General features: G+C 43.5%; 1 protein-coding gene across 3 annotated transcripts in view; it reads right to left on the bottom strand.

Annotated features, from left to right (window-relative positions):
- The window catches only part of KDR (kinase insert domain receptor), a 45,241-nt gene extending 36,985 nt beyond the window's left edge, over positions 1-8,256 (bottom strand). For 2 of the 3 annotated variants that reach the window (XM_088659292.1, XM_088659300.1), the window contains exons 1-3: positions 6,128-6,224; positions 1,837-1,927; positions 1,103-1,299 (exon numbers count right to left, since the gene is read on the bottom strand). In XM_088659292.1, coding sequence (XP_088515418.1) covers positions 1,103-1,299; positions 1,837-1,927; positions 6,128-6,224 — 385 coding nt within the window. Of the gene's footprint in view, positions 1-1,102; positions 1,300-1,836; positions 1,928-6,127; positions 6,225-7,979 lie in introns of those variants that run through there. The other variant, XM_035112537.3, reaches the window with a different exon arrangement.
- Between the last annotated feature and the right edge of the window lie 16,640 nt (positions 8,257-24,896).

Raw genomic sequence — 24,896 nt, 5'->3', positions numbered from 1 at the left:
TACCTCATTCCCCTGCTAACCAGATGATTGATCTGAGGATGGGAGAAAGAGTGATCTACATCCTGTCTGGCCAGAGGCGTCCTTGCTCCCTTGCCAAAGGAGCTGAGCCAGAGTGGAGAGGCATGATTTTTGTGCCCCACTGAGCCTGCGCCAACTCCTAGGTAGGCTCTTGTGTCTGGCCTATGTCCATGTGTGGTTGATGCAGACACCAGCAGGTTTGTGTGCTCTGGTGTGTGCATGTGATGTGTGTGGCCTTTGCAGCAGCACACATGCTGTGGGTTTGGTCACAGCCTTCAGGTTCAAAATGTTTAGCCACTGCTGATAAACCCAACTACACTATTTTGGTCGGCCACGGCTCTTCCAGCTTACCGTGTTAACTGCTGATTACGAGCACCAAGGAAACAACTTATTTTGATACCGAACAGTTCCTGTGATTGGGATATGTAGCTTTTATTGAATTGTTTTTATTGGGCATAGAATCGTTTTTAAATTGTTGCTTTGTACTGAGTCGTTTTATTGTACACCATCTTGGTATCATTTTAATATATAGAAACTTTTAATAAATTTAGTGAGCCTAGGTAGCTCAGTTGGTTAGAGTGTGGTGCTGAGACCGTCAAGCTTGCAGGTTTGGTCCCTGTATTTGAAGGCTGCCTATTTCTGCCTTGCAGGGCATTGGACTAGATTATCTCCTTCCAACTCTACAATTCTATGATCATCAATTATTAACATAAATATAGAAAGCCCCAAGCACCATAGCTGCCAAGTTTTCCCTTTTCTCACAAGGAAGCCTATTCAGCATAAGGGAATTTCCCTTAAAAAAGGGAGAACTTGGCAGCTATGCCCAAGCACCCATTATCTGCCTTGAGAATGGAAGCTTAAGTCCTCTCTATAGGAAATGCCAGGGTCAACAAAAAGCTTCTTTGCTCACAAGGGAGTGTGGGTATGTGAGGCTCTACAAAGCCCCTTAAAACTTTATGCATGTTTACTCAGATGTAAGTCCCATTTCTCCAACAGGACAAGCAAAGGTATAGATCTGCAGCTTTAATCTTCCATTTCCCAAACAGTTAAGGGGGGGTGACACACCACTCCAGTCAGCACCTACCTTGCACATAAACATACACACTTGACATTGTATGGTTGTCTTGGTAAAGGCACTTGTAGGCTCCTGTGTCGTTCCCTGTTACTTTTGTAAGAGTGAGCATCTTACAGTAGACATTGTCTATACAGTCTGTCACCGTCACTCGGTTTTCAGCACTGGTCTGGTTGTTAGGCCAAAGCCATTCCAAAGCTCTTTCACCACTAAGGTGGAAAAATGAGAGGTATAAGTAATGGTATACTCTGACATGCAGGAGTTTATCATGGCAGATCCCATAGCAATGCCCCCCAAGGGGAGTCCATAGTCATGCACCCTAAAGAAGAGTCCAAAACTGCAGGGAGCTGTGTTGACCTACTCAATATGGGTATCAGCAAGAGGCATCATCAGTTAAAAGGCACATTCCAGCCATGTAAAAGTGCTCAAGGAAGGGGTAGATCAGGGCCAAGGAAGGGTATGGCTAAGTGAGAATCCCAAGAGCTTGCAAGGAGATGCCTAGAGGGCTACATGTAACCCCCAGGCCTCTGGTTCCCCACCTCTGCCCTAAAGCTTTAAACAGGTGAACCAGGAATGCTTAAACACACTTGGTTTTTGCCTTGGTTCCTTGTTTACATCCTTCTCTTTCGGTTATCATCTATTATGCAAAGATAGCAAAGAAAGTCACAGTATAAAGGGGGGGAAAGCGACTCAGGAAAAACACACACTTTATAAACACAACCATCAATGTGATGCCCCATCCTTACCTGCAATTAATTTGTAGCGTATCATTGGCTGTTACAGTAATAACAGATTTTTGGATGCTAAGGGATGGTGGATCCAATGAAACAGATGAGCCTGCAAAATAACAACAAGAAAAGTAACAGTTTTATTATTTGTACCCTGCCCATCTGACTGGGTTGCCCCAGCCCCAAGCCTAATAACTGAACATGCCAAATTTCACACACTCAACAAAAATGTGATTATATGTGTCATACATAACTCACTCGTATGAAAATTTTGCTCCCATGCCTGATGCACACGGGTCAATGGGATAGGGGTTGTGCATTTGAAGAGTTAAATTAGGAAGGATTTCACACATCACACAGAAATTCATGAGCTCTGTCATAACAGGAAGAATGGGCAGATGGTCAGAGGCTAGCAACTCAGCTCTGCAATTCATACAGCAAGGGTGGAGTTCCTGTTTTGTTGCACCGCTAACTTCAAGGTCTAACTAAAGGATGTGGGGCATTGAAACAAAGTGAACTTGATTCTACATGATGATCTCATTCTCTCAGGAACAACTTAATTCTTTTCTTACTTTTTTAAAAACAACAACAACACACCGACCAATTAATTATAAACTCATCATTTGCCAGTGCTTCCAATTAATTAGCCCCCTTCAACATTATTCTGAGGAACACATCAATATAAGCGCTAGACTACTGACCTAAACAAGGGGTCTTTAAACTGGGAGGGTCTGGTCTGCAAAACAGCTGAATGATCCCACTGCAGCTGTTAAGAGCAATGTTTGTGTATGTGAAGATGGACATAGAGGAATGTGGTTTGGACTGCAACTCCTTTCAGCCCCAGTTAGCGTGGGCAGGGGACTGGTAGGGGTTTCAGTCCAGAACAGAAGTTGATGGAAGCTGTAGTAACTCCTCTTGAAGTTCACTCAATCCTATTGCTCAAAGTTTTAGAGGTTGCTTCTTTTGCTACCCAAGAGCTTAAAATTTGCTATTACACAGAGCTTAAAATTAATCTGTTCCTATAAAATAGGGTCGCCATCTTTCAAAAAGTGAAAATCCAGACACAAAAGTTGAGCTTTTTATTTTTTCAAAAACTCTGAAACAAATTACGTTTTTGAGTTAGACTTCCGACATGTGTTGCCATATGTCTGTATTTTCCCGCACACCGAAGCCATTTTCGCCCAGTCACTGGTTCCGAATGCCGTATTTTGGCTATGTCTGGGAAATAGGGCAAGCTTACTATGAAATCCATTTCAGGGAAAATGTTCTAAGGCGTTTAGGTAAGATGTTCCAAGCATTCATTGCACTAATTGTGTGGGTTAAGATAACAAGTGATTTTCAAATGATGGCCCCTCAATGGAATGGCAGGCAAGCTTTTTTAAAAGGCAACTATTGATCCTTGTCCCACAATATTCAATAAAGTGGACAATAACTGGGCACATTCTAGGGCACACAGTCAGCTCTCATGGCAATAGCAAAGTCCAGCAAGCCAGATTAATGCCCCAACGGAATGAAAGTGCATCCATAGTTCAATGATGGCCATAGCTCAGTGGTCAAGGACCTCATTTGCTCCAGTTCAATCTTCAACATCTCCAAGTAGGTCCAGGAAAAACTCCTGCCTGAGTCTCTGGTGAGCACTGCCAGTCATTGTAGACAATATTGAGTTAGGCGGGCCAATTTTCTGACTCAGGGATGAGACAGCTTCCTATAATGGAAGTCACATTCATACATATGGAAGTCGAGAATACGGCTTTCCAGAACAGAAGCCCTGGTTTCTAAATACGCTTGAGATTCCAAAACGATGCTTTTAGTCATTCATATCTGATATGTCACTTGAAACAGGAACTCTGTTCCATGAGCAATACCAAAGAAACACTCAAACACAAGGAGAGGAAGAAAATAATGCAATGCTGCTATGAAAGACTGTAATTCAAAGATAAAATGGAATGTAATAAGGTCCATTGGCAAACCATTATTCTATCATTATTAGGCTACGGCAGTAATATTTCATTCATGAGTTGCTTTTTATCCGAATGTATGTCACTCAGACAGATTTTACATTTCGTTTTGGCAGCCACTGGCTCAAAGGGGGAAATGAATGCTAGGAAACATCTATAGGATTGTTAGCATGTCTACACAGAAAAAAGTAGCACTAAGTTCAAAAAGACTTATTCCCAGGTAAGCGTACGACTAGAATTGCAACCTCACATTGTCCTTTCATCCTAAATTTATTATTAATATGAAATTGCTTCTCTCATATTAGCTTAGCATTAAAGTAAATGCAGTATATTAATAAACAATAATTCTAAATCATCTGCTCTGTGGTGAAATCTGCTTGGATTTCACTTCTCCAAGTCATTTTATTGTGACTGCTGGCACTACATCTACGGTATCATCTTAACTCTTAATTGTGGTTTCACCGATCCCTAAAACTCAGCAGCCATCCAGCAAGAATTGTACAGCTTCAGTCCTAGGCCCACTTACTGTGATTTACTTCTGAGTAAACAGGCATAGGACTCTGCCCTGCTATCTGCCATCAATTTCCACGAAACATTTGCTAAGATTGTGCTCAAAGTGTATCCCTCATCTCAGATCTCCTTGGAGCAAACCTGCCAAATTCATATATTTATGTGGATCACAGAAGCTCAGAGAAGATAGAAATGGTGCCAAGCATAGATTTATCTTCCCAGTTGGGTATCACCAATGAAAGCCAAACAAGCAATAATTGGAGGGGGGGTTAAAAAGAAAAACTAAATTATATGAAACCTAACATTGTTCAAAATAGTCAAGAAGTCTAACTCTTCCTTTCTGATCTTGCTCTGAATATCAGTCACTGGTGAATAACCATGAGAAGAGACCCAATGGTTTTGCTTGTAGCCTTCTGAAAGGCATCCGATCGGTTCCTGTGTGAAACAGAAGCCTGGACTAGATAGACCTTTGGTATGATCCTGCAGGTCTTTTCTCAACTTCTTAAAACAGGCTTAATGGAAAAATTGGGGGTGATATTCCCAGAGCCTTGATCCTCTGCTCACCAATATGAGAAAACACCTATTTTATGCACAGCACACACCATACTTTATGCAACACATAGAACAGCACTGCAATAATAACAACCCAGTTATCCAGCTTTCAATAAGAAAGCTCCATAAGCAAGCCAAAAGAGTCCTTTAGCAAAGACAGATCAAGGGGAGCGTGATTGGTCGGTTCGCACCGAGTGCTGAACTCTTGGGGCTTTGCAGCAAACACCACAACTATGGCACCCTAGGGAAGGTGAGAGGCAGGGGTGCTGGATTTTGGTGTTGCACAAGATGTCACTGAAATTTGAGGAGCCAAGGTCTGCCACTGCCTTTAGCCCTTCAGACCATTAGCAGCATGAGTGGTTTGCACCTTACCTGCGATGCTCACCACCTCATCATTAGCACCAACAACATAAAACTAGATGCCATTTGGTAGACCTCAGTCTACCTATGACCACAGAAGCTGTGTCCTGGGGACCTCCTTCAAATAATCATGGTCCTTCTGTTTTGCTGCTTTCCTTTGTCGTTGGACAAACAACTTCATTGCAGTTTGAATGATTAGTTCAAATCTCCCAAGAATCTCCTTCCGCCAACCCAACTTGCTGGGTTAGCATTTGGTCAGTGGTATTGTAGAGTTGGAAGGGACCATAAAGGTTTTCTATGGTCCAAACCCCTTGCAATGCAGGAATCTTTCACCCAGCATGGGGCTCGAACCCGCAATCTTCAAATTACGAGTCTCATGCTCTGCCGACTGAGCTATCCCAGGTGGCGTACTGCTCTTTGGCTGGATTTTCCCTTGTTGCATTCTCTTTTGTTTTTTAACTCATACCATTGTCATCTTTGCATGTGCATGGCGCTAATGGTTTTTAGAATATACAAATGGGTGCCCTTTGTCATGGACTTTGCTGCCATAGGATGTAGCGCTCAGTGGAGGCTGGCCCATTGGGCAGATGGGGTGCTGCGCCACAAACCTCAGCCTGCCCTGAGCCTGCCCCACCTGCCTGCCTTCTTACCAGCCCAGAGATTGGCACAACCCGTCAGCATCCTCATCCTTAAGTCTCTTCTTAAATTTTATTTTGCATTTTACAACGTTTGAACAATAGAAATTATTCCCTTACCATTTCTGCAACTTCCCTCCCTCCCTCCCTCTCTGCAGTTTCTTATTTTATATCCTATTTTTTTACTGCATCACCAATTCAAACCTGTTCACAAATGTATCCTTTACACTTCCTTTAAGTTATTTCTTACTGCTTGGGTTTATGTCAATTCTGCTAATGCTTTTAATTGTTTACCATTTGTCTTCATATAATATTCAACACGTTTTTTAAAAAGTCTCTCAACTTGATCTCTTATTCTTCTGGTAAGTTTCGCCATCTCTGTGTATTCCATCAGTTTTAGTTGCTGTTATCCTTTGTCTCAATGATGCCCTTTGTGGAACTAAAGATAGGAGATAGATGGTGGTGAATCTATAATTTATTGTCTCAGCCTGTCCGTTGGTTCCGGCTCCATTTATCATTGCATCATCCGCTCTACTACTGATGGGCTCCCTGCCTTTTGCACGCTCCCTGCCCCCGGTCCCACTGGTATCACTACTGGTATCACTGGTTGCAGTGTCAATGGGTTGATAATCCCAAAGGGTTAGGTAAAGCAAAACTGGCAAGGACTTTGGGAGGTATTTCAAAAAAGACGTTGCTTCTTGCATGAATGTCACCTCTGAGCCAGGGGAAAGATGTATAAAAAGTAGCACGTCACACACACTGATGATAATAATAACGATAAAGCTCACCAACTCTGACCCCCTCCTCCCCGAAAAAAGTTCAACAACTTAGCCAAAAAACGGCCAACAACTTTTGTGTCTGGATTTTCACTTTCTGAAATATGGCAACCCTATGATAGCATCAATATTAATATTATTAAGGATGATGTGAAGACTGCATGCCTGTCCATCCCTGCCCCTGTAATTGACAGTGGTTCCCTGTGGTCCTTTTTTTAAAAAAACATACCAACACGAACATGTGCAGACATGCACATTATTTGCAAATGATGGCGTAGTGCCATGGTCAATATTGCACCATCAGTGTGAGTGGTACTTTAGGGAGGACAAAGAGGGCAGGCTCCTGTCCCAGAAAAGTTAAAATCTATTCTATTGAATTTATATACCGGCCTATACCTGCAGGTCTTAGGGCAGTTCACAGAATCTAAACACCAATTACAATTTTTTTTTATTTTAAAAAAAAACCTTATGCAAAAGTCTGCCACACCCGAGAGAACCCTTCTATCCTTGCTCAGCTGAAATGTAGCAGGATGGGGGAGAGAACTAGACAGAGAAAGCCCCCAAGGCTGGGCCACTCCAGCTCATACAGATAACCAAAGCAGCTTCAGGTCAGCTCTCTCAGCCCTGTGCATATGGCACTAGGCTAAGCCTTGCCTGCTCGGAAATCACTCGTCCTGAATTCAATGGGGCTTATTCCCAGATACGGGGCGTCGCCGCCTTGGCCATCGTTGGCTAGAGCGCGGTGCTGACAACGCCAAGGTTGCAGGTTCGATTCCCCCAGTCAGGGACAGCTGCATATTCCTGCATTGCAGGGGGTTGGACTAGATGATCCTCGGGACCCTTTCCAATTCTATGGTTCTATGACCAGATGCCAACATGTTGCGGGAAGGTCGCGTGCCGCGTCGCGCGTCGCCACGATCACCTGCTCGTTTTGGATTCGGCTAGCCCCGTCCCGTGCGCCAGGCGCTATGTAAGACAACGCGGAACATCGGCGCTCAGCAGAGCAATCCCGGCCACGTCTACTCGGAAGAAAGTGCTGCTGAATTCAGTGGGGCTTAGTTCCAGTGAAAGAGACTACGCTTGCAGCTGGTTCTTTCCACCTTTCTTTGTGCAAAAAGCCCCCCCCCAAAAAAATCATCTATCCTTCGACAGGCTATTTCTTCCCCCAGCCCAGGGAATTCCTCGGCACCTGGGGAGGCGGCGGGTGGGGAGTGTGATCTGTGCCAGTCTAGCTTGGCTGAGCTGATTCCCTGGATCCTGGGGAAGGGGAGCCCCTAGGAGATCGGCTGCTGCTAAGTTACCCACCAACCAACCCAACAATAAACAACAACAACCACACACACACACACACACTCGTGCGCTCCTCTTACCCGCCTCAACCAGCCCGGGCTCCGCGGCAGCCCACAGCGCCAGGATCAGTCCCAGTCCCGCTGCCAGCTCCATGTCTCATCGGAGCAACAAGAACCACAACAAAACGCGGGTGACAGAGCAGGTCAAGTCCAGGGGAAGCTACCCAACATCAGCTGCGGGGCCAAAGCCTCAGCCGCTTTGCCTTAGATCCGACCGCTTCAGCTAGCCAGAAGATCCGCGGAGCAGGCGCGACTAAGCGCACTTCCTTAGGCGGATTCTTCTCTAGGCGCTCCGACGCCCCAGCAGCCTGGCAAGAGTCTTCCCCGCCAGGCGGGGTTTTGCAAATAAGTGCTGACCAATCCCCGGGCCCAGCGCTCCTTCGGAGGAGGGGCTTGACACGCTAGCCCCGCCTCCGACCCTGATATTTCTCCCCAATGCCGCCCCTCTTCTTCTGGGGTGAATTTCTTGGAGCTTCAGCCTCAAGACCCAGAGGCAAAAAACAAAAAGCGGGGGGGGGGGAATAAAAACAATTCCTTTACCATTTGGGAGCTGTCCTTCTGAGATTCATTTCCACGCTATTCTAGCTCCCTCTGGGACTACATGTGTGTCAAAGTTCTGCTTTCTAACTAAATTGAAAGTTATTGGCTTGCAGTTCAACCACATGTTTCTGCAAACATTTCCCCCGTTGTGATGGATAGAGAGGTGTGAAACTGACCTATTTTTAAAGTTTTCAAGCAATTGTGCTGCCAAAGTCTGGTTGATAGGTTGTACCCTGGCAGTTTTGATACCTTCCTGAGTAAGACTGAAACTACTTTCAGTAAAAGCATATTTCTATATATGAATGACTACAAGTGGAACCTGCAACAACTTTTTTGTGTCCAGATATTCACTTTTGAAATATGGTCACCCTACAAAGCGCACTTTAAAAAGAAAGAGAGAAAGAAAATGGACTCTTTGCAGTTAAGAAAGTGATGGGGAATCATTCTGAAAAGTATGGGATGAATTCATGGGAAGATGTATAAACACCCCACAAGCAAATCAAAACAAATGTTCCATATAGACCAGACATAGTCTAACCAGCGCATTTTATGCAAGGGAATTAGGATGAATGCTAAATAAGCATCCAGAGGAGCCCAACAGAATTATTGTGGCACATTAGTCAGTGGATGATCTCTGGCTTAAATGTTTTGCCTGCTCTTTATTGCATATATGTATGGTTTCTTGTAAACCGCTTTGATATTTTAAATGAAATAGTGGCATACAAATATTTTAATGAATAAATAAAAATAATAAATAATGTTTGGTGGACTAGAGCCCAGCTCATCAAATGCATGAAGTGTTGAACTCTGGTTGAGCATGTCTTAATCCTGCTCTCAGAATCAGGAGTGACATCCTGTGCATTAAGATTTGTTATGTAAGACTCCTTTCCAAGATCTCTAGCTTGAATTAAGTCTGTTTAAAAAAAGAAAGAAAAGAAAAGACCCGCACATCTCCCACTAACACTGGAAACTCAATCTCTGCTACTCTGGTGGCCCAAATCTCATTAGGCGCAACTTGCAAGAGCTCTGCTCTGAAGACTCTGCAGGGAATGAGGGAAGAGCGGACCCCTCCCAGCCATTCCCAGTGCACTTCTTCCGCTCCTGCTGTTCCTCTGCATCAGTCACGATTTCTCTTCCTCAGACCTGCCACAAACACCTCGTGCAGACAGGCAGGAGGGTCTGGTTGAAGGAGTCTGGACAGGACAGGAGGCAGCAGGAGCAGCAGGAGCCCAGGACAAAAAGCTGCCCTTTTGTTTCCTTGATTGTTGAAAACAACAAGTTCAGAAGTGAGATCCAGGCGGAGAAGATCCTAGCTTGCCATCTGTGTTATCATTTCTGGTATCTGTGGGCAACATGAAAAGCTTCCTGTTTAGCCCTCTGAACTCAGAAAAGAAGGTAGAGCCATTCCCTTCTCCTCTCTACTTTGCTTATAACTGTCCTACTTAATAAAGTTACGGAACTGTTGAGGCATGAGGAATGGGAAAGCCACTAAAGCTGCCATCTTACATTTCCTTGGGAGTAAGCCCCATGGAACTCAATAGGGCTTGAGTTTTGCTTGGGCTTGGAGATTTGCTTTTGACCATACTAGTCATCCCCTCACCCCAGAAAACAGGATTCCTCCTCCCCTTTGCCTTGAAGACTTGGGCTTGCTTGCTTCAGCTTCCATATAACTACGTATAAGGAGAAGTGGTGTTGCAAAAGGACATGAAACATGTTTGATTCATACACTATCCAGGTGCTGACATATATTCCACCTGGATTTACATCTGTGCTGCTCTTAGTTTAAAGTATAGATATGCATATTTTTACTGCTGCTTTGCAAACCTGCAGCGATAATATTCAAGGGGGATAATGTAAATATTTTGACTTGGGAGGATGGTCCAAAAAATAAATACAAATCTATGCAACCCAAGGGAATGGGCCCTAAAAAAGGTTTGGGGAATGTTATTTCTGTACTGCCATGGATAAACAGGTTTATTAAATGGAAATATAGCAGATGGGTTTCACATAATAGCAAGTAATCTTTGGATGTGATAGCAGTTTGTTTGCTATGGGGCAATTGAGGCTACAATTCTATATGCACTGACCTGAATGTAAGCCCCTTTCAATACAGTAGGACTTACATCTGAGTAAACATGTATAGGATTATACTGTATGAGGTAAATTTAGCCATTCCCCATGCGTCTTGCCGCTTATGTACACTTAAGATTATATAGGATCACTTAATAGTGATTACTTATGCTTTAACAATTAAATGATCATGAGTATACTCCCTTGCTTTGTAAATTTAACAGATACAGTCATACCTCGGGTTGAGTACGCTGCGGTTTGCATATTTTCGGGTTGCGTATTCAGCGCCCCCGGAAGTGCTTACTTCCGGGTTCCGCCACGTGCGCATGCGCAGAAGCGTTCTGCACGCTTCGCGCACGCGCTCTATCGCCGCTCTGCAAACGTACTTTTCGGGCTGCAAATGGCACCCCGGAACGGATCAGGTACGTATCCAGAGGTACCACTGTATCAGTGGCTCACGGGGTTTCTAGAGAAAAGGAGAGGAAAGAAATAAACCACAGAAGAAAACTGAGGTTAGACCACCGCTGCCCAGACATGAATGAACTAAAGTTTCATCATGACTGTGTAACATCCAGAACTAGTGAAACTCATTTTTTCAATGCCCCTTGCCTTCTTTTTAAACAGGCCTGTCATCAGGAAAATGAGCCGGGAATCACTCCTTTCACTTCCTCCCCATTAGATCCACATGTTTCCTGACCTGTTGGCTTTTTCAGCAAGGAAGCTTACCCACCTGCGCTTCAGATCTGTCAACACTACAATGTCCTGTACCTGTCACATGTCCAGAAATTTTTATTTGAACAAAAATGACTACGCGGGACTACTCTAGTTATTCAGCAGGCGGACATTTATTGGATTTCTGGTTCCTTCACCTTGGGCTTGATGCTCATGGTGCCCTTCCCATGCAAATGGACTAAATACCAGGGCCAAAAAATGAGTTTGCTTTCGCGTTTCAGGAATAAAAAATGAATCTGGCAGTTTCAGACTGGTCTTGTTTTTCAATCCGGGGACATTTTTATTTCAGTCTCCATTCGTATGTGCAAATTTTCATTGCCCCTGTGAAATTGAGCTATGGAGCTCGATTTGCATAATAATTTTTGGCACACTGACTAGTAACATTGGCACCAACAGGACATGGCTCAGGCAAAGTCTGTGCCAGGTCAAGTGACAATAAAGCTAAGGTCCGTTCACATAAGTGAATAATGATGTGGCAGCTACCTGAACTGTAAAGAAGGCAGTCTCAGATGGCAAACTTATCCTGTGAAGCAACTTCTCATGCAAATGGTTCAGCACAGGGGTGGGAGACCTTTTTCACCCTGAAGGCCACATTCCCTTCTTGACACCCTTCCAAGTTGTGGGTGAGACCAGAGGAAAAAAGGGGGAGAGGAGCAAAAAAAAAATGGGCATTTTACCTTTCTGCAGTCAAATAATTTCTAGGTAAAAAGGTAAAGGACTCCTGGAGGGTTAAGCGCTCATCTCGCTTTCAGGCTGAGGGAGCTGGCATTGGTCCACAGACAGCTTTCCGAGTCATGTGGCCAGCATGACTAAACCACTACTGGCGCAACGGGACACCGTGACGGAAACCAGAGCACACGGAAATGCTGTTTACCTTCCTGCCACAGCAGTACCTATTTATCTACTTGTACTGGTGTGCTTTCAAACTGCTAGGTTGGCAGGAGGTGGGACAGAGCAACGGGAGTTCACTCCGTCATGGGGATTCAAGCCACCGACCTTCCGATTGGCAAGCCCAAGAGCCTCAGTGGTTCAGATCACAGCGCGCCACCCACGTCCCTATTTTAGTTTCTAGACACAGTTGTGCACCCCTCTCTGTCCTCCATCCAGGGAAGCAAGGGTCAGGGTTAGAGTTCAATGATTCATTCCAGCTAGGTAAAAACACTTGGGCTGTGAAGCAGGGACCGAGAGGGGGAGACTTCTGAGAGCCAGATAGAGAGGAATTAGCCCCCCCACCCCAGATTGAGGTTCTCCACCCTGGAGTAAGATACGAAACCAACAGCGGAGTGTGTTTTCATAGTGCCGGGGGCACACACACGTGCAAGGTTGAGGGCAAGGTTGGGGTTGAGGGCAAGGTTGGTGTCAAAGGGTGCATGGTATCCTTATTACGCTACCCTCCTCATATCACTTTGTGAGGGATCTAGTCAGATCCCAGCTTCACGGAGTTGCACAGGGATGGCAGTATAAGCTTTGCCTCCCCTCCCAAAAAATGCTCCCGGGGGGATTGCCCCAGCAGCCCCCACTCCATGCTATGCCACTGTGTGAAACTTCCTTCACCCATTGCCTTATTTTCCCAAGCACCATTCGGGTGGTTCAACATTGCATTCCGTGAGTGTGGGATCTTTGTGCCTGTGCGCACACATAATTGAGCTGCAAGCTCATACTCATAACCTTCAATGAGTGTGCAATCTGGGCACACAACGGCTGAGCTATAATTGTGTGCTTTCTTGCACACAAAACGTGTCCACTGTATTGCAGAAGGAAACCCATTTTCATGCAAGCGGTTGTATGTGAGAACTGGATCTCAGACAGAGCTCGGACACTAAGGTGCCGGCTGCCTGCTAGCTGTGGTGAGGATGCGTATCTGGTGGAAGAAGCCTGTCTCCCGCCACCCAGCAGACCCTAATGCTCATGACTCCTTAGCCTGCAAATGACAAATCCCCTGAAATTGCAATAAACCCCCTGTTTGAAGACTGACACTGATTTATTGCTTTACAAGTACAATGTGCAGTGCACAGCTCGATAGGTGGAAGCCCATTATGATTAGGTTGGCCAGACATACTGTATGTTCCAAGGATGTCCTCTACGCCAAGAACGCAAAAGCTCTGCAGTAAAAAAAAAAGCCCTTCATTTATTTATTTAATTAAAACTATATAATCTGCAAAAACCCTAATTGTGTTTACATAGAGGCAGAGCAGTAGCAGAAAGTTGAGGTTTAAGATAAAACAGCAAGATAGCAGATTAGCTGTAATCTGCAGGTCTAGGGCTATGGGCACGTCACAAATCATATGCTTGCACTTTATAGCTCAGCATCTGGTAGACTTTTCCAGCATCTTGTGCCTTGTTTTAGTTTCTTTTTTTTTCCAGAAACAGCAGACATTTAGCCCTGGTGGTTGAAATGGAAAATAACCATTAAAATAGGAAGGTCAGCAGTCCAGGAACTGAAAGTAGTTGAATTAGGGTTTTCAGTGGCCTGGAAACAAAATGATCTTCTCTCAGCAAATCTAGCACTTGTTTAGAATCATCCCCTTTTTTCTTTTGCTTTATGTTGGACTACAAATCCCCCTCCTTCAAAACAACAAGAACCCCTAAACGCAAGGTGCATAGTGCTCAAGGATGGCCAGTTTATATAGGTATCACCTGCCCTGGCCCACTGACAGATACCCCATATATGGTAAGACCTTGGTCAGGTATGACCCCATGAATCTCCAGGAGAAGAGCTGTATACGGTAACTGTGGAACAACCATTAGTGTTCTTTCCTCATGTGCTAATGGTCTGCAGGGAGGAATACCAGTAGGCACTTTATAAGAAGTGGGTGGTTGTGTGGAAATGAACATATCTGTATCTGGGATACTGCAATGTCTGAGCTTCTCACCAGACACAGGAGGGCGAATAAAGCCATAAGAAATAGAGACAACTTCCAAGAAACATGGACCCCTTACTTTAACTATGCCAGGGGCACTACTTTGGGGGATGGGGGCCATGGGCCCCCCCAAAAAAATCAAAGAGGGGGCTGTCCCCCCCAAAAAATTGTGGTGATCATGTGCACCCTCTGTGCACACACTATGTGACATGCTTGCATCACTTGTGCACGCTGTGCATTGTGCTCTCATCACGCGACATCAGCACATCATGCATGTATGCACATCACACAGTGCCAGCCCCCCCCCAGCCTCTGAATCATGGGGGCAAGCCAGCACACTTGAACCATGTTAGTGACACAAATTGAGACCTTGCTATACCAACCGCTCAATATTCTCAGTGGAGAGGTTACATTAAGTAATATGTTTGAACGTTGAATGTGCAAATTTATGTCTAATGTCAATTAATAGAACAAACTCCATTAGCTGTACTGGTAGATAGGTGTTTCATGGTTCTTGATCACACACACACACACACACACACACACACACACACACACACGAATGTAGATATAGTACTATAGTCAACAGATCCACAGATCAGGCTTATATGTGCTGAACTCTGGGTCTGGAGACCATGTCTAATGCATGAGAGTTTGCTGCACATGGCAGCCCCATGTGCACAACTCCATTGTAGAAACATCCACAAAAATATTTAAGACTGAGATCTTTAAGATTCTGCTTTAATCACAATGAAAATACCAGTATAACATCCAGGAAAACACAAACTCACCTGATTGAATAAGTGACACACACACACACACACACACACACACCCCTTGACTAGAATAATTAGGATGTAGTTTAAAATTGTATGCCTGTCCCTGGGGATTCCAAGGGACTTTGATGCAGAAAGTGTTTAAATGACAAATGTGTATTTATTTTACATTACGTTCAGCATGTTTACTTTTTATGATAAGGTGAGTTATCTATAGCTTGCATAATCTTTCCCTGTCATTCCTAGAGATTAAGCACCATTTTCTCTGTAAACACAACTTTCCCTCCTCCTTCTCATTTCCCTAAAGGGAGCACCAATTCAAATGGCTCCTTCACACAGTGAGTAGGCAAGGTCTAATAAATATATCACAAACATAAAAGAAACCCTGAGACAAAGGGGGTCTTAAACCCTTCTGCTTATCTGAAGATATTTCTGTTTCACTTTTGTTTCCTGGATTCCCCCTTCTTTAATGAGAAGCTACTGAAAACAACTAATATTGAAAGAAATGTTGGAAGGGTACTTTTTCAAAACCAAAAACATTGATTAGAAAACCTGTCCCATTCTCTTGGAGACCATTATTAATTGTTCACCCCAGGGAGAAGTATTGCAAACATATTGACTGCCAGAGTTTGTACTGCATTCTGTCTTCAATCTTTTAAGGAAACAATATTTGATTTAGCTTCTCCATACTGAGATAAAGGTAGAAATCTATCCCGATCTGCTACTAGAGAGATTAACAGCTCAGAGTATAACCAGGTTAAGATAAATTTACCTGGGACCACGTCAAATGTAATAAAAGCTGCGACATTAAAGGCACCTCTATGAAGGGCTCTATCATTGTGACTAGAGGGAGTATATCTGTATGTTCCTAAAATCCGAGCAGAAAATGTAGATCAATATTTAAGAATAACCCCCCAAATGAACATTTCTGTTTCCCAACAAAGCTCAAATATAAGTTACATGAGGATTTAACCTGGCAAGCTACTCTCATTCTCTCACACTCACAAAATCAGAATGACCTTTGTGCTTGAATTGCCTGTGAAATTTGAAATGCAATATACAAAACTGGGGGGTGGGGGTGGAATTCAGTTCTCCACCTGTTTTACAGTTTACAAAACAGTATCAGAACTGAAGCACAGGCATCCTTCAAAATTCACACTTCTCTGAATTTTGCAATGCAGTTCTCCAAGAATGCATACATGTAAATTATGCGTAGAAATGCATATATGAGAGGAAGCACCATACAGAAACCCACTGTATTAGTATATGTTGCTTTACACAAACATGTATATTAGAGCAAATTACACACCAAATTAGAACATACTAAAATATTGATGAATATTCATGAGGACTTTTTTTAAAAGCAAACTGATGTGAAGATGTGGAAAGCTGAACCTAAGAAACTGAGAATAGCCAGTGCTGCCGAAACCACAGCAAAGCATTTGAAAAGATATTTGAACAAAGGAAGAGGAGAGGATGGCATGGGTGTTTCCTGTCCTGTTGAGTGAAAATTCGGTGACCTCAGCAAGGTTATAAGAGCTGGTGGAGGCCTTTTTCAAGGGAAGGCAACAGCTGGAGAGCTGACTCTAAAGGTGTCATCCTGTGCTGTATGATGCTCTTTGACCACAATCATTTTAAACTCCAGTGGTCTGAGTCAGGGTAACTTTAACAGGTATGTTGCTGAAAACAGCAAGTAGAACATAGCAGTAGAACTTCTAAAGGTCCCTGCAGACACAACAAAATCTGGAAATTTTGCTATGAAACTTTTTTTTTTCACAAGTACAGCATGGTGTCGTGCTAAGGATGTGGAACTGCTGTTTCCAGGTTAATCCTACAGCTGCCAGATCACGAAATCAGAAATTCTGAGATCCGGAGTAGATCAAAGGGTGGAGTTGGGGGGGGGGGCGCCTGTTTTGTTGGAAGATTGGGGAGTGGAGCAGAGGCCAGCAAAAAGAAAGAAAGAAAAAAAAGCTGCCTAAAAATTTACAGCTAAAAAACAACAACCTGAAGTGGAAGGGTAGAACACATTCTTCCTCTTATAATATATGTTCTTTCTCGTAGTTCTCTGTCCCCTTAACCCAGGCTTCCTCAAACTCAGCTCTCCAGATATTTTTGAGACTACAATTCCCATAATCCCTGACCACTGGTCCTGCTAGCTAGGGATCATGGGAGTTGTAGGCCAAAACCATCTAGAGTTTGAGGAAGCCTGCCCTAACCTGTAGCCTACAAGTATTTGCTTCGTGTGAATGAAAGGCCACCAAAGTTGTTTGCAACCAACAAATCACTTGCCAAATTGTAAAGGTTTGTTCATCTGAAAGAAACTTATAAATGAAGTCCTATATTTATCATTTGAATTTAGTGACTCTGATTCTTCTAGCGTTCTAAAAGGATCCCTTCACAGAAAAACAAGACTTGACTTTCCAAATGCAGGGAGAAGAAAAATAGATCTCAATGGGTGAAGTGTTCAACATGCACCAAAGAACTACTTTAGGATGTTCAGAACCCATAGAGAACTTTTGTCACCAATGAACGCTTGAAGGCTGGAATATAAGTTGTTCAAAAGCAGCATGGTTAATTTTTGTTGACTCTGGGGTGTTTGCTACAACATGGAATGCTTCCACTAATCTTTCTGTGTGCGTGGACCTCAGTAACAATGAAAACTTTCAGAAGAACATAAATTGTTGTTGTTGTTTTAATCCAACCAAGAGTAGCTTTTTCCTACCACCTTGCAGCAAAGAGCAGTGTGTTAAGGAAAACAGAAAGGAGGTGGAGCAAAATAAAAAAAATTCCTTCAGTAACACCTTAAAGACCAACTAAGTTTTTATTTTGGTATGAGCTTTCGTGTGCATGCACACTTCTTCAGATACACCAAGGAGGAGGGTCAAGGTAGTTCAACCCCCAGCTTAGGTTATATTGGACCACAATCATTCTGAGACATTTCCCTCTTGACGCAAACTGTGGATTGGCCAGAGGCTACTTAGAGAAATTGTTTGTGTGTTTTTTTGGAACATAATTTTATTAATCTAGATTTTCAAGATAGTCTACAAAAGAGAACCATAAAACAAATATAAAACAGATCAGAAACATCAGAAACAAAAGCAATTATCGTAGCGACATTAAAAATTCAAAAAGTAGGATATAAAATCAGTTAAAATTCAGGGCAATTAAAAAAAAGTCTAAAATGTGACACTCAGGGCAGAATTGCACAGAGAAATACTATTTGAAATCTGGTCTTTCTGAGATGGACCTACAGAAAGTGGATTTAGATTTCCCATTCAAAGGAAATTAGGGCTAGTACCCTTTTTATAATCACAGTTTTATATCCAGATTCATACTTCAGCACAAGCTATTCCCATTTTTAAGAAGAAATATGAAATAGTGGATTCTTTTTTGCTGAGAAATTTGCTTATCCTGGCACTAGAGAAGGAACTAACTATTGCTTTGTGAGTTTCCGCCCTAGGGATACAATATAGGAAGTTAGGGCTTGTGTGAGAAACATCCAAAGCTATTACTTCATATCCTGTAAGGTTTGGGTGACATATTTCTATATGCAGAAGCATTGGATCATGGGAGATACACCGGAAAATGCCAAAGTCTAAAATGGAATGCCTTCCATTGGAAATTATGGCAGCAATAGTAAACTATTTGTAACAATTTCTTCAGCAGTTCACCAGACCTTAAGCCTCAAGTCCCTTTTGTGTTATATGTAGGAGGAGTTGTTGCCCATAAAAAGGCACTTGATGCAATCAGTTAATTAACAGCTATAATAATTAATTTTCTTATTCAGGTCTCTGTTCGGCTGCTTCTCGCCAGCTTCCCTTCTCCCTTTGTCACCTAGTACTCTTCTCTCTCTCTCTCTCTTTTCCATCAGATGTGGGTGAGACTGTGGATGTCATGAATCAAGACTTGGGCATAGAAATGGACGGGATAAATCCAAATAAACTAGGGGCTTGTCCACACTAGGGTTTACTGCAGTTTGTAAATGTTCACATTCTCATCTAACTGGCACAGTTGATATGATGTTACCCTCAGACAACACCAGTCTTGATGCTTTCCCCCTGTGGGTTGCAGACAATTTGTTTTGGTGTTTTTTTGGGGTGTGTGTGTGGATATATTGTCACTTTATATTCCCCTTTCCATGCCCACAATTTTGTTTTTAAGGAGTGACTGGGGAACACCCAGCCAGATGGGCAGAGTATAAATATATTTATTATTATTATTATTATTATTATTATTATTATTATTATTATTATTATATTAACTTCAAAATGTCTCCCTATATATCCTCAATGCAACATTCCTCAAACGTTCTCTTCTCCCATCTCCCCCTCCTGCCCCCTTACTTCCCCAACCCCATTTAAACAACAATGTCCTTCATGTATCTTTTGAATTGTATCACTTGTGCCAAGTATGAGGTGCTCGTTTCCACTTAACACAGACTCTCAGCTTCTGGCTTCCATAATTAGAAAGGGTTCTTACATCCTTAAGGAGTTCATGTTTTCAGCGAGTCAGAGCCAATATTTCCACCACCCAAAGACTACAGCCCATATCTGTTCCCAAGCTAAAGCAGGAAACAAAGATTTCACACAGCCTTATTAGCCACTTAACAAGTTGATGTTCTCCAGGTACACGATGTTGTACTCATGTATTTATTATCGTAAAAGCGCAAGAGTAAAATGAGATGGAACTTAAGACTTGCAGCAGCCAACCTTTCTTAGAGTGTAGGCAAAGAACAGCGTTCTGAACCTCTGGCCTACCTGGCAGCAAGTCATTATGTGAAGCCCAAAGTCGGGGGGGGGGTTTCAATCCACACAAGCGAAGTCCAAAGTTCAGGAAACGCAGTCCAAGATCAATTCCAGTAGCCAAGTCCGGCAGTCAGTCCAGAGTAAAACCCAAAGCACAGTCCTGTAGAGATCTAGGAACAACCAAGTCATTGTCCATCAACATGGGCAGTTGATCAGACAAGACACCTCAGCTCTGCTTCCCAGATGCTGATTGCCACATCTGGGCTTGATGGGTCATGTGACCCTGACCTGTTCTAAATCTACTCCAGCTGAGGAATCACACACCTCCTCCCAGAGCTAGCTCCCAGTCCAGGGAGCTGGACTGTGGGCCCTTGCCTGCCTCAGCCTCCTAGATAGGGTTGCCAGACTCAATAGAGGACAGGACTTCTGTGCCTTCAATTGCCCTGCTCTCTTTTGAGTCTGGAAACCTTAAAGAGAAACCAGCAGACCCTTTGCTTGGACATTAAACAAAGGGTCTGCTGGTTTCTCTTTAAGGTTTCCAGACTCAAAAGAGCAGGGCAATTAAAGGCACAGAAGTCCTGTCCTCTATTGAGTCTGGCAACCCTACTCCTAGAGCAGGCATCCCCAAACTTTGGCCCTCCAGATGTTTTGGACTACAATTCCCATCTTCCCTGACCACTGGTCCTGCTAGCTAGGAATCATGGGAGTTGTAGGCCAAAACATCTGGAGGGCCGCAGTTTGGGGATGCCTGTCCTAGAGTGTGCCTTCTGCTGCTCCCTATACCTTAGAGGCCATCGTGTTCGTGGAGACAGGGCCCCCTCTGTCTCTGGTAATGGCCCTGCTGCTCTGGTTCCTGCTCACTGACCCCCCCATTTCTGCGCCATCCTCTGTCACCCTGCAAGTACTTCCTTCTCCATCCCCTGCTTCCCCCGGTGTGTCCCAGTCCCGGCTACTCCCCTCGCTGGGATCCTCTTCCTCCTCTTATTCCTCCCAATCGTCTTGTCAGTTCATGACATCTTGTCATCGACATCATGCATGTATGCTGATTCAGTATGTAAGAACCTATGGAAACCCCTATGTATTCAGTCAACCTCCAGTTCTCACAGTAGCCAAGCAGATGCCTTTGGGAAGCCCATAAGCAAGACCTGAGAGAAGCAGCACTGTCCCCACTTCTGATTCCCACCAACTGTTATATGGAGGCATATTGCCTCTCACAGTGGAGGGAGGATATAGTCTGTTAGTCATTGAGGCCATTTATAGTCTCATCTGCCACAGGTGAGTGGCTGGAGCCAAGGAGATCAGCAGTAGGAATATTGATTTAACTGATACAAAAATGGGAAATGTATGTGTACAGTGGTACCTCGACTTACGAATGACTCGACAATCGAATTTTCAACTTACAAATGGGGGTAATGGCCCCGTGCTAACGAATGTCTCGACATCCGGGGGAAAACCGCGGCGGTTTTAGATAGGGATTTTTCGACTTACGAAGGTGCCTTCGGAACGGATTAAATTCATAAGTTGAGGCACCACTGTATTAATGAAGGTTTAAAAGGGGGAAATGGTGTATTCAATGTGTATTGCTAAGATTGGGGATTTGCCCGCCCCAAACCAGTTTTCTAAGGACTTCTAAGCTCCTTGACGGGTTAATGAATAACTGTCAATTGTTTTCTATTCTGTGCTGAGAGCAAACCTTTGATCATGTGATGAAGGTATTGAGTTGCAAAATTCCATTTTGAAAAGAGTTACCTTTGAGTCTTTGTCTCCCAAACTCCGTGGAGTAAGGAGAGGAAGCAAAGGAAGCTCTCCGGAAGGGAGAGTAAACAGCCGAAGGCCAACGGAGGTTGGAAAGCAGGTTGTGGGGAGAGAGAGACCTCTGCTTCTAGGTCTGTTTGGATTATTTCATATTTTCTAAGATGCTGAGCCTGTGCTGAAGAGCACAAGACATTGTATGGGTGTTTTGGATGCATCATTTACTGTGTTCTGTTTTATTTTGAAGAGTTCGGCCAGTAAAAGTTTGAATAATACTTTTATGGGCCTGGGCAATGATTTCTTCCCAAAGGAGTCCATTCATATGCTTCCAGTTGCTTCAAACAGTGCAATATTAATATCTGCAACAGGTAGATCCAAAAGCCAATGACACACAGAGCCAATGTCATTCTAGTTTGGATCCCATCTTCCTCCTTGCTAAGTTCTACAATGGGGCAATGTTGAGGAAGAGGAAGCTGACTGCCACTCTCACCACCTGGACTGCTTGTAAGGTAAGGAGGTGTGGCTGGTTAAGTGCAGACTGATATTGGTGGGGAACTGGGACAGTGCCTCCTTTGCCTTAGTGGAGCTGCCTGTTCTGATGCCACAGAGACAACATTAGACATGAAGCAGAGCGTCTTTGTAGCAATGGAGAACATCAACACATCCTCGGTTGTTTTAGTATCTGCAGTCCTGCCCTCATGACAGGTGAAACTGACTTGATCTTCTGATTTATAAAGACAGATCAGTTGCATAAGGACACCCCCTCTCCCCTTTTTAAGACGGAGGTGTGGAAATGTTCTAGTTATAGGTTGTTCCTGACAGCATCCCCCATCTTGTCACGACACTTTACACTGTTTATGTAACTTCAGAAGAGCGAAGGAGAAGAAGAAAGTGGAGGCAAGCGCTTTTCAGAAACGGTTGAATAATGAGGAAGAAAATGCCGTCTTTTTTATCTCTCATGTCGAGTGAGGCAAAGGACTTTATCGGCTGCAGTCTGCAGCTGAAATCACCGTCTCCTTCTGGCTGCTTTTATAGTCTGATTAGGCTATTACTTCCTGTAGTAAACCACCACCAAAAGTCAGAACATTAAAGGGAAGAAACAGAGTCAAGGACAGGCTTTCAACTCCAACCTTCCAGTCATAACATTTGTTGAATTTGCTGTATCAAGGTATGTGTATATCTGGGTGTAAAATGCAGATGTTTTCATTATCAAGAGTAAAATGTGCCTATAATTTTCAGTGGCATCAGGTAGAATTAAGGGTACTCAATATTTTTAAAAGGTCAGTAATGCTGCAATCCTATGAACACTTACCATTGGTGGGGCTTACTTTTGAGTAGGCAAGTATAGGATTGCACTATACATGTACTATATACGCATAAGAAAATAATATATAGAGGCAAATGGCAAAATATATATAGATATTTTCCCATAAACTTTTGAGTCTATCTCTCCACTGGCCTTTTAAAATTATTGTTCCCAGTTAAGCACCTGAGGATGTCATGATCCCAAACTTTTCTAATATATTCCAGGCACAATTTATTCAACGCTTTAAGAATTGATGGGTGTAAAAAAAAATGTAATCCAAATTAAAAGGGGCTGCTATTTTGGATCAGATATCTTGGCTGCATCTACAGATCTCAAAATAGAAAGTAAATGAAAAACAAAGGTAAGGATTCATTTCCCACCATGCTTTCCCTTCCTGCACATGCTGTTTACTATGTGGAAATCCCAGGCTGCCGTTCTACATTAGCAGCCCTCCCACACACGATTGGCCCATTTTTGCCCTTGTTTTACAGAATATTCAAGTAAAGGATGTAAGCGGGTGTAAGGGCACAATATATTCGAAGCTTGGCATATGCCACATTTTTCTCCAAAGAGCTTGAGGTGGCGGCACACATGATTCTCCCCACCCCACCCCTCGTTTAATCATTTAATTTGCCTGTATTGCCACATTCTTCAAGATTGGGGGGGGGGGGAGACCGAGATTTCGATCAGGTTTGTAAGATAGCAAAAGTTGTCAGTTTTAAGTTTCCTCCAGGCTGCCAAAATTTTGTAGGAGGGAGTGAAGTGCATAGTGGGGAATTTAGGTTTTGTGTGATTAAAGTAGATTATAAAACACTCTTGCCCTAAGCACAAAAAATCAATTGAACACACACCCAAGAGCCACTACCAGTCAGTGGAGACCAGGGAAAGCAAATGTGATGTTGTCGTTGGACTCCAAATCTAAGCATCCCTGGTCATGATGGCTGGAGTTGTTGGCAGTTCAGGTGCAACATTTGGAGGGCACCATGTTGACTACCACAGAGTACACAAGGCTGGGTTAACTGGACCCATATTCTGACTAACTTTGGCTGGTATAGGATGATGTCTATTTCTTAGGTAAACAGTTTAGGATAAGTTTAGGATAAGCCACTGCTTATTGAAAAGGCACACAGCGCTCTGTTTGGGAGATTATGTGTTGCGTGTCAGAAACAAAGCTGGATGCTAGCTGAGCCAACAATTATGAATGTTGCTTCCGAAATGTCTTCCTGCTCATGACGACGCTTCCCTGAGTTTCCCAAAATGGACCGACACATTTTTTCCCCCATTGCAGATTTGTAGTTTATAACTATTTTATTTATTCATTACTTCTTTCGCATTTGAAGCTTGAATGAGTTTGTTTTTTAAAAATCGTATTTTTATTAAAGATTTCTTGGTTTACAAAAGTATGCGCAATGTCACTTTTTTCAAGTTACATTTTCTACAGATCAGTTTCATTTGTTGAGACATTAGTGTTACATTAGGAAGAAAAGGGGGAAAGAAGTGGAGGGGGCCATAGTGACTGGGGGTGGGGTCAGGTGGCAACGTTTCTATTCTACTTGATGGGGGGGTTGTGTCAGCGTCGCTTGTGCGGGTTCTCTTTACTATTCGCTTGTGTTCCTTTGGTGGTGAGAGAGGTTGGGGTTGGCCTAGGGTGTGGTTGTTTGTTTGCGATTGGCTTTTATAATTATTTTTCAAAGCAAAAAAAGGCAGACCCTGATATATTTCTCACCTGGATTAAACAGCCAAGAAACTCCGCAGGAACTTCTGTAGGACTGAACAATTAAATCAGTTATATGGAAGTTCCGTTCCTGGAAAGAATGGTTCTTGTTTAGATGTTTCTCCCGAACAAACCAGTGTGTCTTTCTGTGAGATTCAGGTTAGCAAAACTTTCCCCACTTTTCCTGAGACACTAGATGGCAGCCCTTTGGGATGCTGTTTTTAAGACATCCCCAAGAATACTGTGCAATGCTCCGGGCAAAATTTCATCCAACTGTGCAGCCCAGCAGCCCACACCATTTGAAGATACTGTGACCTGCCGAGAGGGAAAGAATTAATTTTAAGGTAGTTTATTGGAGAAACATTTGGAGAGAGAGAGGGGGGGCATGCAGGGGAAAGGACACTGCAAGGAAGACTGAGGGCATGATCTGTGCCGGGGTTCC

This window comes from Zootoca vivipara, chromosome Z1 (genome assembly GCF_965207765.1).
Source record: "Zootoca vivipara chromosome Z1, rZooViv2.hap1.1, whole genome shotgun sequence".
In the NCBI taxonomy this organism is placed as follows: Eukaryota; Metazoa; Chordata; class Lepidosauria; order Squamata; family Lacertidae; genus Zootoca; species Zootoca vivipara.
Note: the sequence above shows the minus strand (reverse complement) of the source record. Positions and strands in the feature narration are given on the sequence as shown.